Raw genomic sequence first — 15,358 nt, 5'->3', positions numbered from 1 at the left:
GGAGGGATTGGGGGCAAGAGGAGATGGGGACGACAGAGGGTGAGATGGCTGGATGGCATCACTGACTCGATGGACGTGAGTCTCGGTGAACTCCGGGAGTTGGTGATGGACAGAGAGGCCTGGCGTGCTGCGATTCATGGGGTCACAAAGAGTCGGACACGACTGAGCGACTGATCTGATCTGATCTGATATAAGTAATAGGCTTAGGGTTCTTCGGGCAGCGTTCAAATAAGTTTCTAGTTCTTGTCATTTCCTTATCTCCTTCTTCTAACCACTTCAAGAAACAGTGTGTGTGTGTGTGTGTGTGTGTGACAGAGATGAATGAACTATGATCACTTGCCAAACTAGAAGAACCCTTTTGCAACACAGCTATCAGGAAGTGTGCAGATTTTTACTAATACACAGAGTTCTAATCTATGGAAGGAAAAGAAGGAGAGAGAAGAGAGAAAGGGGGAAAAGGACACAAAAGAAATTCACGTGATAATACAAAGGGCCAATAAAAATCATAAAATATTCTCAACATCACTTGTAACTAAATGAAGTTAAGTGAAATACGTTTCACACGATGGTAAAAAAGTTTTTTTTCCGTATTAGGAGATCCAGTGGTGACAGTAAGAGGACAGGCACGCTTGTGTCTGTTATACAGGTTTACATTACAAAACAATTTGACAATAGCCACTAAAGTTCTAAATGTTCATGTGTGTTTCTCATAGTTCTATTCCTTGGATTTCAACAAGTGGAAACACTCAAAAGGGCACAGATTTTATGATAGGTATCTTTATCGCAGAGTTGTTTATAGTAGTAGAAATGATAAACAAGTAAACCAAATATCCATCAGCAGAGAAATGACTCAATAAATTATTTTGGCACATGCCAAAACAGTGAAACAATATATACTATTTTAAAAAAAACAAGGAAAATCCATATGTACTAACAAGGGAACGTATTCAAGATCTATTCCCAGGTGAAAAAAGCAAGCTGAGGGACTTTCCTGATGCCCAGGGGTTAAAATTCTGATCTTCCACTGCAGGGGGCTGGGATTGATCCCCAGTAGGGAAACGAACAGCCTGTAGGCCATGAAGAGCAGTCAGAAGAAAACAAAAACAACAGGCTGAAAAAGCTATGTGTGTTATGATTCCACTAGTGATTGATAGAGAAAGAAGTGGAGAGGGGGGAGAGGAAGGGATAGAGGAAAGAAGTGAGGCAGGAAGGAAGGTGTGACGGACATGCAAAAAAGGAGATGGGTGGGTGGATGGTGGATGATGGATGGGTGGACGGACAGACGGACAGACGGACAGACGGATGGGGGTGATGGGTAGAGTTATATGCATTGAAGAACACCTGCAGAAATTATAAACAGATAATTCACGGTGGGTGTTCTTTCCCCCTTTCAGGGAAGAGGCAAATTTGGTGGAGAATTTTGCTTTTAGTATCAGATTAAATATTTAGATTAAATATGTAGCGTTTAGATTTTCACGATAAGCATTTGTTATCAGAGGCATTTGCTTGCAGAAATGAGGTAGACCACACCCCTGGGCACCCCCTGCTCCCATCTGAAGGGTGCGCTTTATGTCTGTGGATCCGCTCCCTCCTCAGGCTGGCTCTCCAAATCCTCCACCACCTGATCAGTGACAGAGAGAACTCTGTGTCCCCACCTTCACTGTGTTTTGAAACAGTTAACTCCAGATTGTCCTTTCCTTTCTTTGTGAGTAATGTCCAAACGGCAGCTCGCTGATACAGGGCTGTTTCTCCCAATTCAGCTCCGCAGACAGAGGTGTGATGTAGTTTTAGCCATTTGTCTTCTGGTCCAGCGGCAGCTTCCAGGTACCATTAAAATTCTATCCCAGTTTTCGCTGTGACAGCACCAGAGACCCATCTGTGACACGGCAATGAGTTTTTAACTTTCTTTTTTCTAACATCAGCTCTTTTCCTAGAGAACGCGTTGTATGTTAACAACACAAGGCAAAGTGAATATTAATAATCTTGTCCATATATAGAGTTCTTTCTAGCTTTCAGATGCTGCCACATTCATCAGATCTCTTTTGGTTTTGGTCTCTTCACCAGCCCCGGGAGTTGGTGGGGGAGAAAGACACTGTGGTAATTTTTATAGATGGGAAAATGGAGGCCTAAATGACTTGCTTAAATTCACACGGGTAATACACAACAGCACTCGTTAACTCAGTCAGGGTTCTTTGGTTGTGAAGAACAGAGACCAATTTGGCTGAAACAGGCAAGAAATAGCTCGTATCGAAGGAATCCACCCAAGAAAGAACAGAAACCACAGTGACTCCGGGTCCCTCAGGGAAGAATGGTGGACCATCCTTTCAGAGAGCTTCCCTCCACTTTCTGCACCTGAATCCTGGCTTGAGGTTCAATTCTCACACTCCTGGAAAACATCATCTGATTGGCCCACTTGAGTCATGGGAGGGCTGGGCATGGACCGTGCACCCAAACAGCGGGGAAAAGGTAATTTCACCAGAGGAGACGCGGCCCTGTTACAAGAAGAGGGGGATGAGATGAAGGAGCCAGAACAGAGTCCACCACACACGTCCACCCGCTCGCCTGACTCTGGGCTGGCACTGGCTCCCTGGCCCCTTCTCTTTACCCCCCAGTGCCCCCCTCTCTGCCCCTGCCACCCACACGTTCTATTAAACCTGCACTTTCTCATTTTTCTTTGTCTGCTGACAGAGCTCCTAAATGGCAGACTCAGCCTCCCAGTGTGTGTGTGAGTCGCTCTGTCGTGTCTGACTCTTTGGTGACCCCATGGACTTGTAGCCCATCAGGCTCCTCTGTCCATGGGATTCTCCAGGCGAGAACCCCGGAGTGGGTTGCCACATCCTCCTTCAAGGGAGAAGCTGGAGCCTCGTCCTAACCATGTATTTCCCCTTCTGGGGCAGGTCAAGGCGGTCCTGGAGGAAATACTGGAGCGGGTGACAGATGAGTTTAACCTCCCAGAGCTGATGGCCAGGGCGGAGGAGCGCACCCCCTACGTGGCCGTGATCCTCCAGGAGTGCGAGCGGATGAACGTGCTCACCAGACAGATGCAGCGCTCCTTGCGGGAGCTGGACCTTGGACTAAAGGTGGGTGAAGCCAGGCTGGGGACGGGGCTCTGGGGAGCTGGAGCATAGCAGTCACAGCAGCCTCACCACCCAGGAAGGTGCCCCTCCTAGAAACGGAGTGTGGCCCTTCCACAGGGGTGGGTGAGACAGGCTCCGGAGCCGGAAACTGGGCAGGTGGACTGAGCTGTGACTGGCAAGCTACCCAGAGCCCACACGCTCTGAGCTCCAGGCAGAAGAGAAATCGACACCCAGTGTCTTCTGCTGACGTGGCTGGCATTGCTTTCCCAGGAGGTAGAAGTGTGTGTGCTGCTGCATCGAAACACAGGGTCCAGACACCCTGGACCACCTCCCCGCTCTACTGCATCCTCAGCATGTGACTTCAGAGTGACTTAAGCCTCACCCCGTCCCAGTTCCTTTACCTGTAAAACAGGGCGAGTGGTCCTGCCTCGGGGGGCTTTGGGAAGGATTCAATAAATCTATTTGCATGGGTTTCCCAGTGGGTCAGTGGTAAGGAATCTACCTGCCAATGCAGGAGATGCGGATTCCATCCCTGGGTAGGCAGATCCCCTGGAGGAGGGCATGGCAACCCAGTCCAGTATTCTCGCCTGGAGAATCCCCATGGACAGAGGAGCCTGGCGGGCAAAGAGTCAAACATGACGGAGTGACTAAATGATAACAACGTAGAATGTTGTAGAATAATGCCTTCATGTGGCAAGCACCCAGAAGTGTAAGTACACACAAATGAGTTCCATTCCAAGAGCGCATTTATAAGTCCACTTGGCTCAGAAACCCAACAAAGTTAGCCTAGGTACCCAACTAACACAAACGGCTATATAGCACTGTACTGTAATAGGTTTATAATACTTTTCACACCAATAATGCATAAAAACAAACACAAAAAATAAAACATTCTTAATCTTACATCACAATACCTTGAAAAGTACAGTTGTCCAGCACAACAGCTGGCACACAGGGCTGGTATCAAGTGAACAGGCAGGAAAAGTTACTGATGGAGGAGGGAGAGGAGGAAGGAGATGGTAGACCTGAAGGGTTGTCAGCAACAGGCGACGGAGGGCAAGCTGTAATGTCACTCATGCCTGACGTGATAGATGCCTGACACTGGCATCTTTGAAAGTTCACAATTTGAAGGTTCGTATGTAGGGGACTTACTGTATTATTACTGCCCCATCAGGGGAGGTCCTTCATTGGAAGGACTGATGCTGAAGCTGAAGCCCCAATACTTTGGCCACCTGATGTGAAGAACCGACTCATAGGAAAAGACCCTGATACTGGGAAAAATTGAGGGCAGGAGGAGAAGGGGGCAACAGGAGTAGATGGTTGAATGGCATTGCCAACTCAATGGACATGAGTTTGAGCAAACTCTGGGAGATAGTGAAGGACAGGGAAACTTGGCTTGCTGCAGTCCACAGGGCCGCAAGGGGTCAGACGTGACTTAGCAACTGAACAACAACAGTGATCAGAGGAAAGGAAAGAATTTTAATCTTTTGCAACCTCATGGTTATGTGAAGCGTCCAGGATGCTACCCGAGCTCTGAGCAATGAGAGAATCCCTTATTTATACCACCAGTTATTAAGCACATCTACTTCATTCACCATCAGAAAATTCCATCAAGTGCCCAGCACAAAGCCTAATGGAAAAGCCCTGCTAAAACCATTCAGCTGGACAACAGGCAAGTGGGAGGGCCTGCTGCCATTTAGGAGCTGAGGGAGGCAGCTGCTGTCAGTCTACAATGGCACACTTATTAAAAGAGTTGTATCTCCAGGCAGAGGGAAAGGATGGACCCAGTTTCATAGCTGGTGGCAGAAGCTCAGTCCAGCCCTGAACATCCAGGGCTGTGATATGCTGCTGCCCTCACATCTGGCTCTTGGAGTTACATGACCACCGTCAGGCATGCAGAGGACACAGCCCTGAGCGACTTCACATGTAGTCACATAGAAACTGTGAAGTAGGCTGAGAAACCTGAGTGAGTTGGGTTTTTTTAATCTGTTAATTTGCCTTCTGCCCCAATATGGACAGATGGAAATAAGGAGAAAAGAGGGATGGGAAGAGATGCTGAAGATTGATGTCGCTCCATAATGTTTTAAAATTATACACCTGCTTGCATCCTGTATCAAAGGAAATACAGAATTTCATAGAACAACATCAAATGTAAATAAGGACCTTGGCTGTCATTTTATGTGGCTCGGTTCCTCAGATACGCAGGTTGATATTAGTAATTATCTTGAGTTGGTTTGTTGCAGTCTTAGTTTATTGAATCCATGCAGTTTGGCGCAGTCTGTTTACCCATCCAGCTTCCAATTCATTCTCTCATTTTTCTTCCAAGAGCTTTTGCTGGGGTTTGGTGTCATGAATTTCAGCGCATGCCTAGGTGAGGATGAAGGGGGTGGGGAGGGAGCTGCTCTTTTCTTCCAGTCTAGCTTGAGAAGGCTGGTAGATGGGCAGCCTCGGCTCTCACTTCTGCCTGGAGGAGGCAGTGGAGACTGATGGGAGCCTTCCTCTTCAGACAGACAGTCTGGCGGGAAAAGAAACATAGAATATGATCACAGTACCAGGCACGACTGATTGCAATGAGGTGGGAGGAAAAGGGAAGAGACAAGTATGGGGGAGGAGAAGTGGCATCCAGGGGGCTTTGGAGGAAGGGTAGAATTATGACAGCTGATGATAAGAAGAATCTGCTGAGTAGCCTTAAGCCTGTTCTAAGAGTTAACTTGCTTTGGCTGGAGCAGAGAGTCCACTCAGATGAGTATGAGTGATATGGTAAACTTCAAAAGGAAGAAAAGAGCAACTCCTTTGCTACCCAAAAGGTACTAGCTGAACTGAGAGGCACAGCACTCAAACCTCTGAGAACTGTGGGAACCCCACAGCACACAGCACGCAGAAGTAACCCTCTGTGCGAGGTCTGCCATCCACAGCCATGAATTCCACAAAGAGGAATTCAGGAAAGAGTCAGACATCTGGCTCTTAGCCTTTCACAACGAAGAGCCAGGTCCTGTGAGTATACTAGAGCTGATTGGCCAATGGTACTGACTCATATTAACCAAACGCACGAAAGCCTGATGTACGAAACTGTCAGCTGTCACTTTATTCCTTTACAGTCAACTAGGTTATAACTTTCAAAGGATCTACTGATGGCAACTTGCCCAGAAAATCTCTGCCTATGTAAGAAAACTACAGGACAAGCTAAATGCTTATGCACTGTCCAGGATGGTGGGCTTCTCTGGTGGCTCAGATGGTAAAGAATCCACTTTCCAATGCATGAGACCCAGGTTCGGTTCCTGGGCTGGGAAGATCCCCTGGAGATGGGAATGGCAACCCACTCTTCTTGCCTGGAGAATCCCCATGGACAGAGGAGTCTGGCAGGCTACAGTCCATGGGGTCCCAAAGAATCTGACATGATTGAGCAACCAAGTACACACATTCAGGATGGTAGCCACGAATGGCAGGTGAGCGCTTGAAATGTCCACACTGAGATGTGCTGTGTCAGTCAAATGCCAGATTTCAGAGAGACAGGGCCAAAAAGGGGAAATACCCTATTCATAATTTTTATGTTGATTGTATATTAGACTATTTGACATTTTATACATATCACATTAAGTAACATGTTATGAAAATTAAATTCACCTCTTTTAAATTTTCTAAAATGGCTACCAGAAAATGTAAAATTACACACATGCAATATTTTGAATTTTTAAAATATTGATTTTTTTACTGATTTGGCTGCATCCAGTCTTGTTGCAGCACACAGGACCTCTGTTGCCTCATGCAGGCTTAGTGGCTCCGAGGCACGTGGGATCTTAGTTCCCCAAGCAGGGATCGAAACTGTATCCCCTGCTTTGCCAGGCAGATTCTAAACCACTGGACCATGAGGCAAGTCCCAATTTTGTGAATTTTAAATGTAAAATTACACATTCACAACTTGTGTTACATTTCATTTCAGTCATGCTCTCTTAGATGGAGCCCTGGCCAGTCCAGTGTCTGGGACTGGGAGCTGTTTTTTTATTATTCAGATATTTAAACATGTGAAAGATATTCAGACTTAAAGCCCAGCTCGACGACTTGAGGGACTGCTCTGGCACTTTACTTTCGTCCATTGTATGTTGACTTAATAGTTCAGCTCTTGCTCTGGCCATTTAGTGACTGATGATAACCACCACGCAGGCAGCTTCCCTGGCCCACATGCCTGCTAGAGTGCATGGATGGACCAGCTGCTGTCATCCACAGTTTGGGCACCAGACTGGCCGGGGTGGAACCCACATAATTCCCTGTCTTCCCTCCGCATCTCATCACCCCCTGCATCTCATACGAATGACAGCTGGTTGCAAAGACCATCTTCGTAGGGAAGGAAGGGAGGACCAAGGCTGACCTTCAGGTCAGGGGGCAGCCTGTAGCCCCTGGAGAAGGGCATTTTGGGGCATTGCTGTGAGCCTGTGAGCCCAGAGCACCAGCCACTTCCCACCCCAAGAAGGGACCTTTTCTGGCCATCCAGAGTCCTTCAGTTTGGACTGGAACCTGTGAATCTGCACTCTCCACAAGCTTCCTCATTTAAAGCGATGAAGGCTTAGAGGGAAAATCATGTTTTTATTTGTGTTGTTATTCAGTCATGTCCAACTCTTTGTGACCCCATGGACTGCAGCATGCTAGGCTTCCCTGTCCTTCTCTATCTCCCAGGGTTTGCTCAAATTCATGTCCATTGAGTTGGTGATGCCATGCAATCATCTCATCCTCTGTTGTCCCCTTCTTCTCCTGATATCAAAGAAAGACTGAAAACATTTATTTATAGGGACAAAAAAAAGTGCTTAAGGCCCCATACAGGTGGCCCTTGTACCTGTGATAAAGTACCCCCCAGTCTTCAGTTCTCCCCGGTTTCCCTGCAGTGTAGACAAGGAACAGGCCAAGCACAGGACCCAAAGTGATGTCTTTTTAAGGATTTAGTGTTTTCTTTGTACATTTTCTTACTTGACATGTGAGCAAATAAGCATTTAATTTAATGTAGTGTTTTCTTTGTACATTTTCTTTCTTGACATGTGAGCAAATAAGCATTTAATCTGTGTTCCACACGACCCAGGCAGGAGGAGTTTGAGGATGTCGGGGTGAGCAGATGGAAGCAGATTTCTCTATGTGGGTAGCTGGAATCTTCACGAAAGGCTTCCTTACCCACCATTTGGCCCCAGAGACTTCCTGTGTGCACCCATCCCTGCCCCCAACCCCCACCTCTACCAATCTGGCCATGCCTGAGGAGACGAATCTTCTTTGTACACCTTTCAGGAAGTGCTGTCCCAGGGTCTGTAGGTTTATTCCTCTTCTTCTAAGAAAGGGATTTGAGTTACACTGCGCTAATTTAGTGTAGGGCTGTCTGGGTTCTTCTCGACCCCTCCTCTGAAAATGAGTTGTTTCTACTTCCACTCGAGGTCGTGGGCAAATCTGAGTTCAGAACCCTAACCACCAGATGAATGGCTTCTTCTTTTCCTAAATTGTTCCTCTTTCACTCTCAAACGAGCAGAACCTAAGAGATGACACCTTCCTTAAGGCTCCATCACTTGCACATTCAATTAGTAAATGCGAACTCGCTGTCAGAATAACTTACAAGCAGATGTGAGAAATTTTTAAGGAAGCCAAGATACACATTTTGTGCTTCCCTGCTGTCAAAACGACCTTAGATTTCTGAAGAGTGTTAAAAATTAAGTATTGCGTACATATTTTGTATTATGACTTTATTTTTTAGAGCAGTTTTAGGTTCACAGCAAAATGGAACAGAAGGTACAGAGCGTTCCCATTTACTCCTCCCCCCACGCCCACCCCCCACCATGCACAGCCTCCCCACCATCAGCATCCCCACCAGAGTGGTCTGTTAGCTACAGCTAAATCCACACTTCCATCACAAGCCTCAGAGTCACCTGTGGTTTTACTTAGGATTCACTCTTGGTGTTGTACATTCTATGGATTTGGACAGCTGGATAATGACATGGGGGCTTCCCATGGTAACTGGTGGCTCAGTGGTAAATCCACCTGCCAATGCAGGAGACACAGGAGATGCAGGTTCGATCCCTGTGTCTGGAAGATGCCCTGGAGGAGGAAAGGGCAACCCACTCCCGTATTCTTGCCTGGGAAATCCCATGGACAAAGGAGCCTGGCGGGCTACAGTCCTCGGGGTCGCAAAGAGTTGGACATGACTTAGCAACTAAACAACAACATAATGACATGAGCCACCATTACAGTGTCTTACAGAAGAGTCTCACTGCCCTAATATTGCATTTATTTTATTCTTAAGCACATGACTTCTTCTTACAACACATATCAGAGAAATGAAGGTTTACAGGACCTCAGTTTTCAGAAGTGGCACATCTCTGTGTAAGACATGGTCACACAGAGCTAAGGGGTTGAATTGACTAGAGGAGATAACCAGGCAACAGAGGACTTCTCCGTACCCACAGATGACAGTGGCCGGCAGAGTCTAGGGCTCCGTCTGAGTTCATCTCTTCCAGTCTGTCTGCCACAGCCCTCAGACGTGCCAAAGGACTGGGACATTTTCATCCTAGTTTTCCCAGTGGTGCTGACCCAGTTTTGTTAGGTCATGCTATAGGATGAACCCAGGGTGGGAGACCTTACCTTCCCATCGACTCACGACAGCATTCACAAGTACAACATACTTCCACAGATGCAGCCAGACTCAAGAGAACCCACAGCACTGTGGTGGAGAAGCAAATGTATTTGCTGTATTATTTATAAAAGCACTCTATGTCAGTGTATTGGCCGTTGAAAACTTAAAATTTTTATTTTAAAAGGAAAATTTAATACATCCTATATCTTTTTTTAAGTCTATTGGACTTTATTTTTTTTTAATGAATCCTTGTTTGTCTATGTATTTTTTTATGCACAGTTTAACAAGCATGTACTCTTATATGTCCATAAACAGGTTTTATTAAAACTGCAACACACAGGATTTTTAACACAACCCTGACAAAAACATACACAGTACAGTTTAATTAGCAACAGAAAACTAGGCCTTTCTGTTTAGAACAGTGCTGTCCAATAGAACTCTCTGTGATGATGGGAAGATTCCATGTCTGTGCTAATCAGGGCACATGTGACTGCTGAGGACATGAACTGCCACGAAGGAACTGATATTTAATTTTATAGTTCTAAGTCATGCACACATACTCAGTCACTAAGTCTTTTCCAAGTCTTTGTGACCCCATGGACTGTAGCCACCAGGCTCCTCTGTCCATGGGACTTTCTAGGCAGGAATACTGGATGGGTTGCCATTTCCTCCTCCAGGGGATCTTTCTGACCCAGGAATCAAACCCACATCTCCTACATGGGCAGGAGGATTCTTTACACTGAGTCACCTGGGAAGCCTCAATTTTAAGTCACTTTTGCTTAAATAGCTTCATAATACTGATGGTCATCATATCAGACATGGAAGGCCTTGTTGGGTACTCTGTTTCCTGTGCAGAAACCACTGAAGTAGAGATGACATCTTCAAGAAACTGTAGATCCTTGGCATAACTAAGGTTACAAAGTTTAAAGACGGTTTTCAATGTTAATCCTCCGTCACAAATTTCATCCAACAATTGCAAGAGGATCCCTAAAAGTTGGCTATGTCTCTAATAGCTTGGTTTCTGAAGGAAATTCTTGATTTGGGGGAATATAGATCCTCCTGGCTTTGGCTTCTTTCATTTCATGGGAGGAGCTCACTGGGACACCCAGGTAGACCCTGGGTGGGGGGGGGGGGGTGGGGCAAAGTGCATCATCTGTAGGCTGATCACACACACACTGCCCCCTGCCCTCTGGCTGTTTGTCTTCAGGGAGACCTGACCATGACCAGCGACATGGAGAGCTTGCAGAATGCCCTGTACCTGGACACGGTGCCAGAGTCCTGGGCCAGCAGAGGCTGCTGCAGAGGCTGGAGGAGAACAGAGGAGCCCAGACTTTAGGCTCGGGTGGAATCAGTATGGGCTTCCCTGGTGGTTCAGTGCTAAAGAATCTGCCTGCCAATGCAGGAGACACAGGTTTGATCTGGGTCTGGAAGATCCTCTGGAGAAGGAAACGGCAACCCACTCCAGTATTCTTGACTGGAAAATTCCATGGACAGAGGATCCTGGAAGCCTGCAGTCCATGGGGTCACAAAGAGTCGAACTCAAGTGAGCAACTGAATCAGTGTGGAACCCACAGGTAGTTTTAGGTCCAGAGTGAACCTAAACTACCGTCAATGGATAGGAGTAGACTCTGATGTCACTGGAGCAGGGAAAGTTTTAAAGGACTAGCCTCTATGAGACAAACCTACAAATCAAGTGCTAGAGAGGGACCATGGTTGGGTCCCCCACCTCTGCAGTCATCTCCTGTCTTCCCCAGCATCCCCAAGGCCAGCTGTTTCCAGGGACCTGCCACCCCTCACCTTTTCCCCTCTGGCTGTTTGTCTTCAGGGAGAGCTGACCATGACCAGTGACATGGAGAGCTTGCAGAATGCCCTGTACCTGGACACGGTGCCAGAGTCCTGGGCCAGACGAGCCTACCCTACCACGGCAGGCCTGGCAGCCTGGTTTATGGACCTGCTTAACCGGATCAAGGAGCTGGAGGCCTGGACAGGAGACTTTGCCATGCCCTCGACTGTGTGGCTGACGGGCTTCTTCAACCCCCAGTCCTTCCTGACGGCCATCATGCAGTCCACGGCCCGCCGGAACGAGTGGCCCCTGGACCAGATGGCCCTGCAGTGTGACGTGACGAAGAAGAACAGGGAGGAGTTCAGGAGTGCCCCCCGGGAAGGGGCCTATGTGCGTGGCCTATTCATGGAAGGCGCTCGCTGGGACACCCAGGTAGACCCGGGTTGGGGGTGGAGGGGCAAAGGGCATCAGCTGTAGGCTGATTACACACATCACCCCCTCCCGTAAAGTCCAGTTGCTAAAAGGGGTGCTCTGGAGTCTTCTGTCCTGGATAACCTCTCCTTGAGGCTGTCAGCTCATTTCCCTGCAGCCACAGTCTGAAAGCATCAGTTCTTCGGCACTCAGCCTTCTTTATGGTCCAACTCTCACATCCATATGTGACTACTGGAGGAACCATAGCTTTGACTGTATGGACCTGTGTTGGCAAAGTAATGTCTGTTTTTTAATGCACCGTCAAGGTTTGTCATAGCTTTTCTTCCAAAGAACAAGCATCTTTTAATTTCATGGCTGCAGTCACCATCCGCAGTGATTTTGGAGTCCAAGAAAATAAAGTGTATCACCGTTTCCATTATTCCCCCATCTATTTGCCATGAAGTGATGGGACCAGATGCCATGATCTTAGTTTTCTGAATGCTGAGTTTTAAGTCAGCTTTTTCACTCTCTTCTTTCACCTTCATCAAGAGACTCTTTAGTTCCTCATTGCTTTCTGCCATTAGGTGTCATCTTCATATCTGATGTTATTATTGATATTTCTCTCAGTAATCTTGACTCCAGCTTGTGCTTCATTCAGTCGCATTTTGCATGATGTAATCAGCGTATAAGTTAAATAAGAGGGTGACAATATAGAGCTTTGACATACTCCTTTCCCAACTCTGAATAAGACTGTTGTTCTATGTCCAGTTCTAATTGTTGCTTCTTGACCTGCATACAGGTTTTGCAGGAAGCAAGTACGGTGATCTTATGATATTGCTATCTCTTTAAGAATTTTCCACAATTTGTTGTGATCTGAAGGACTTCCCTGGTGGCTCAGACAGTAAAGCGTCTGTCTACAATGTGGGAGAACCAGGTTCGATCCCTGGGTTGGGGAAGATCCCCTGGAGAAGGAAACGGCAGCCCACTCCAGTACTATTGCCTGGAAAACCCCATGGATGGAGGAGCCTGGTAGGCTACAGTCCATGGGATCGCAAAGAGTCAGACACGACTGAGCGACTCCACACAGTCAAAGGCTTTAGTGTAGTCAATGAAGCAGAAGTGGATGTTTTTCTGGAATTCCTTTGCTTTTTCTATGATCCAATTCTGCTGCTGCTGCTGCTGCTGCTAAGTCGCTTCAGTCGTGTCCGACTCTGTGCGACCCCTGAGACAGCAGCCCAACAGGCTCCCCCGTCCCTGGGATTCTCCAGGCAAGAATACTGGAGTGGGTTGCCATTTCCTTCACCAATGCATGAAAGTGAAAAGTGAAAGTGAAGTCGCTTCAGTCGTGTCCAACTCTTCAAGACCCCATCAACTGCAGCCTACCAGGCTCTTCCGTCCATGGGATTTTCCAGGCAAGAGCACTGGAGTGGGGTGCCATTGCCTTCTCCGCTATGATCCAATGGGTGTTAGCAATTTGATCTCTGGCTCCTATGCCTTTTCTAAATCCAGCTTGTACACCTGGAAGTTCTCAGTTCACATACTATTGAAGCCTCGCTTGAAGGATTTTAAGCATTACCTTGCTAGCGTGTGAAATGAGCATAACTGTGTGGTAGTTGAACATTCTTTGGCTTTGCCCTTCTTTGGGATTGGAATGAAAACTGACCTTTTCCAGTCCAACAGACTACCTCCCATTTTTTCACTACCTTGTTTCTGAATAATAATAAAACCAAAAATAACACCTCAAAGTCTATATCCCAGAAAGTGTTGAGCAAAAAGGGAAGGGTAGGATGTCCAAAGTTCCTCTCCTCCATAAAACAAGGGCATTGGCAAAAAGAAAAAAAAAAAAAATGTATGTATTAGATATACCAAGTTCTGTCATCAGCATAACGGGTTCAGGGTCACCTAGACAAAGGCGAGGGATCTGTGAATCTCTCTGGATGATCATCTCCCCAAAGTGTGTTCGGAAGACCCTAGCGATGTGGGAGATGGATAGGTTGCAAGAAAAGGGTCCTGTGGTCAAAGTAAGTTTGGGAAACACTGGGATAAATAAGTGAAACTTTTTTCTTTACTGCCAGGTCTTCTTGTCTTCAGTGTGCATGGTAAAGCTTCAAGTACAGTGTATGGTAATACCGGTAGGCTCTGTGTCTTGCTAACCTGAAGTCCCTAGCACCTAGCATGACATCTGGCAAATAGCTGCATTCAGCATGCTTACTAAATGAATGATAAAATAAAACAGAGATTCAAGCCCTAAAGAGATTCACTTACATATGACATATGACCACTTTGGGAACTCTGCTTCGAGAAGATATTCAGGCTGAAAACAAGTAGAAATATGTTGTGCACCTGCTCCATTGCATGGGCTTCCCCGGTGGCTCAGTGGTAAAGAACCCGCCTGCTAATGCAGGAGACATAGGAGACAAGGGTTGGATCCCTGGGTCGGGAAGATCCCCTGGAGGAGGACGTGGCAATGCACTCCAGTATTCTTGCCTGGAGAATTGCATGGACAGAGGAGCCTGGTGGGTTACAGTCCATAGCGTTGCACAGAGTTGGACACAACTGAAGTGACTTAGCATACACCAGTGCATGCCACCTTGGGTTGTTGAGAAAACCCTGCAAGGGGATGGGCCCTGGGGCAGCCTGGCCATCCCAGTCTCTCTCTCCTGGATCTCCCAACAGGAGCGAGGCTGCCTGTCCAGGCTCAGGGCCTGACCTGAGAGGTGCTCTCTCGAATCCTTGTCCTCAGGCTGGGATCATCACCGAGGGGAAGCTGAAGGAGCTGACACCCGCCCTGCCTGTGATGTTCATCAGGGCCGTCCCTGCGGAGAAGCAGGACTGCCGCAGCGTCTACCCCTGTCCTGTGTACAAGACCCGTCAGCGGGGCCCCACCTACGTGTGGACTTTCCAGCTGAAGACTAAGGAGAAGCCATCCAAGTGGGTTCTGGCCGGAGTCGCCTTGCTTCTGCAGGTTTAGCTTTCTGCAGAACCCCCGAGGAAGCAAAGTTGGGCTGGAGGCTGCCCAGAGGGACGGACCAGTGGGTGAGGGCTAAGATCACAGCCATAGAGAAAGATAAGAAATGGACAGTCACAGTTCTGAAGAGCTCCTTTGGGGAACTCAAGAGAAGTGCCTAAAGTGAGGTTGAGCTGGAGGAGTCTGGACCTAGGAATTAGGGTAGAAGAGTTTCCTAACACTGGCCCTTTCCTAATAAAGTGATTTGCTCTTCAACTGTGTTTGGCCCAGGCTCTGAGTGTTGCAGGGTCAGAAGTTATTGTGACAAGCCCGAGAGAAAGAAGCCGCAGATCCCTGAGCCCTGACATTGTTACATGACCCCACATCCAGTGCCCTGGTTTCCGGCTAGTCCGTGGGCCAGCGGCCGAGGCTCACCTGTGAGGCAGAGTCTGTATTTTAACAAGTACCGCAGGTGATCTATATGCATGTTACTCTGGATCAGGGGGTCACCAGACTTCTTCTGTTAAGGATCAGAGAGC

At 47.4% G+C, this 15,358-nt stretch overlaps 1 protein-coding gene across 7 annotated transcripts in view; it reads left to right on the top strand.

The window, feature by feature from the left end:
* The window catches only part of DNAH9 (dynein axonemal heavy chain 9), a 285,306-nt gene extending 270,211 nt beyond the window's left edge, over positions 1-15,095 (top strand). For 5 of the 7 annotated variants that reach the window (XM_086358783.1, XM_086358785.1, XM_086358782.1 and 2 more), the window contains 3 exons: positions 2,898-3,080; positions 11,504-11,893; positions 14,616-15,095. In XM_086358783.1, the coding sequence (XP_086214909.1) occupies positions 2,898-3,080; positions 11,504-11,893; positions 14,616-14,843 (801 nt within the window). In that variant the 3' untranslated portion in view covers positions 14,844-15,095. Of the gene's footprint in view, positions 1-2,897; positions 3,081-10,885; positions 11,125-11,503; positions 11,894-14,548 lie in introns of those variants that run through there. The other 2 variants (XM_086358784.1, XM_086358788.1) reach the window with 2 other exon arrangements.
* The last annotated feature ends 263 nt before the right edge of the window (positions 15,096-15,358 follow it).

The sequence above is a fragment of the Bos grunniens genome, chromosome 19 (genome assembly GCF_055505025.1).
Source record: "Bos grunniens cultivar Pamir isolate PY7600 chromosome 19, Bosgru_T2T1.0, whole genome shotgun sequence".
NCBI lineage: Eukaryota > Metazoa > Chordata > Mammalia > Artiodactyla > Bovidae > Bos > Bos grunniens.
This window is presented reverse-complemented; position numbering and strand designations above follow the sequence as displayed.